At 48.3% G+C, this 2,543-nt stretch overlaps 1 protein-coding gene across 1 annotated transcript; it reads right to left on the reverse strand.

Moving 5' to 3' along the window:
- Nucleotides 1–685, reverse strand: LOC109780643 (uncharacterized). Its single transcript, XM_020339224.4, has one exon. It carries the CDS (start codon nt 526–528, stop codon nt 196–198), a length of 333 nt encoding a protein of 110 aa, XP_020194813.1. The 5' UTR covers nt 529–685; the 3' UTR covers nt 1–195.
- Nucleotides 686–2,543: the final 1,858 nt, after the last annotated feature.

The raw sequence follows: 2,543 nt of genomic DNA on the forward strand, positions 1-2,543 counted from the left end.
TTGCAGAGCAAACTAATAATTCGTTTATTATGCATAAAGAATTATACCCAATTACGTACACGAGCGAAAACACCGTCCTGTGTCATCTCCCTTGAAAGAAAATAATGAGAAGGGAAGAAGCGATGGAGCTGTGGCATTCAGCTCGATTTTACAAGTGCCGAGTGGCGAGCGGCGGCCATGGTACGCACAACTCTCCTACAGAAGAGCGCCATGGTGTCCGTCCATGCCGGCCGGCATGGACGCGGGGCTGAGCAGCGGCGCGGAGAACCACGACGAGTAGTCGAACTGCTCCACGGGGGCGGCCTCCCCGCGCCCGTGCGCCGCGGCCGCGTGAGCCGGCGCCTGCGTCGTCGTCGCCAACGACGCCGTGCCGGCGCCGGTGAGCCTCTGCACGAGCTCCCGGAAGTCCCGGGGCTCCACCCGGTACACCCTGGGAGGCGGCGCCGCGCCCGCGCCGCGCCACGGCTTGGCCGGCGCCCTCTGCACCGCCCTCAGCGCCGCCTCGTGCCTCCCCTCGCCGTGCTCCATCGACCGGTCCTCCTCGAGCTCCTCCTGGTCGTCGGTGCGAGCGAGCGAGCGAGCGAGCTTGATCGGCCGGCGCTGTCAGACAAGGAGACACGGCGGGCGCGCGCGCTGCATATGTAGGCGGGCGTGCGCGGGCGTTCTGGTCTGGTCAGAGTTGAATGGGACTTGGCGGCCGGGTGCAGCGCACTGGACGGGAATGGTAGGAACACGTGGAAAAGGGCGGTCAATGGGTGGTGGAACGGGGCCGGCCGGTCGTGCCGTGCGCGCCTGGCCGAGCCGCGACGACACGTATGCCATCACGTATGCAGACTTGGGATCGGCGGATGGGTTGTTGGATTCTTTAGCTGTAGTAGTTCGTGTGGATGTGACCGTGTGACGTGGTTTGAGGGCTTTGTCTTCGGGTCCTTTTATATGGGTTGTTGAAATTCATGTCACGCTACGCGTAGCCGGCAGGAGGTAGCTCGGTGCTAGAAGTGAATTGTTAATGGTGGTGACACTTCTACATGACCCCTCCTAATCGCAAGTTGCTTCGAGCAAATGATTAGCATATGGACGAGGCTTAGGAAAACTCCTTGAGGTCCTGTTCGTTTTTTTTTTTGCGGGGTCAAGAGGAAAAGAAAGATTACAATGACGAGCAGAGTTACACATTGAAATATACATAGGGCCTTGTAGATGCCTTCGCCCTTTTGACAACACCAAAACCATCTATCTCACTCCTCCTTAATAACATTTCATATCAACTCTTTGCTTATGTGGCATGGCTTAGCATTTGCTTTAAATAGAGCACTGGTTTGTTACAAAACACTAAAAAATGTTCCACCTAGCCTATAAGTTTGTTTCAGTGGACGTGATTAGTTCATAGCCAAGAAAGAATCTACTTTTTTTACTAATCTTTTGCCGTTCTTAGTAATATATCATGAGCACTTCTATAAGTCCCTCCTAATCGCAAGTTGCCTCGAGCAAATGATTAGCATATAAACAAGGCTTAGGAAAACTCCTTGAGGTCTCATTCGTTTAATCCCTCCCCCAAGGGAATTTGACTTACGTGGGAATTAACCCCTCGCAATCCCCTTCGAGCAAATGATTAGCATATGAACAAGGTTTAGGAAAACTCCGTGAGGTCTTGTTCGTTTAATCCCCCCCTCAAGGGAATTGGAGAGGTTTGAAGGGGTTTGGAGAGGAATTTGACTTACGGGGGAAATTAATCCCTCGCAATCCCCTTCGAGCAAATGATTATCATATGAACAAGGCTTAGGTACTAAACTTATTGAATGCATGTGCGTTTGGTTTTTCATGGTTAATTCTTAACCAATTGTACAATTTTATCAATTATGCACACATTCAGGGAGAAAAGAATGTCTACGTCTATATTGTGCTCCTAAAAACACACACGAAATAGTACGTGATTGACATATATACACATGACCTTGCATCTTTGTTGGATGGTTGTTGGATTCTTTAACTATAATTCGTCTACCTAGGACAGTATGACATGCTTTGGGACTTTTTCCTTAGGTCCTTTTATATAAGTTGTTGAATTTATGTCGCACCGCGTAGCCGTCAAGACTCAAGAGGTAGGTTCATGCTACAAGTATAATTGTTATTGGAAGTGAGTTGGTGATACGGGGTAAGTAATAAACAACTAACTGCTATAAGACCCCTCCCAACATAAAGTTTTTTTTCGAGAAAATGCAATGGGAGGATCTTGTATGATAATGAGAAGGCTTAGAAACAAAACTCATTAATGCACATGTGTTTACTTTATTACAAGTTGGATTTTCAATTTAATCGGTTGCGGGATCTTATGCAATTATGCGCATAGTCAAGAGGAAAAGAAAGATTACAAGGACGAGCAGAGCTACACATGATTGAAATATACACAGGACCTTGTAGATGCCTTCGCCCTAATAGAGCACTGGTTTGTTACAAAACACTCAAAAAAGTTCCACCTAGCTTATAAGTTTGTTTTAGTGGACGTGATTAGTTCATAGCCAAGAAAGAAACTATGTTTTTGACTA

Source organism: Aegilops tauschii, chromosome 4 (genome assembly GCF_002575655.3).
Source record: "Aegilops tauschii subsp. strangulata cultivar AL8/78 chromosome 4, Aet v6.0, whole genome shotgun sequence".
Lineage (NCBI taxonomy): Eukaryota > Viridiplantae > Streptophyta > Magnoliopsida > Poales > Poaceae > Aegilops > Aegilops tauschii.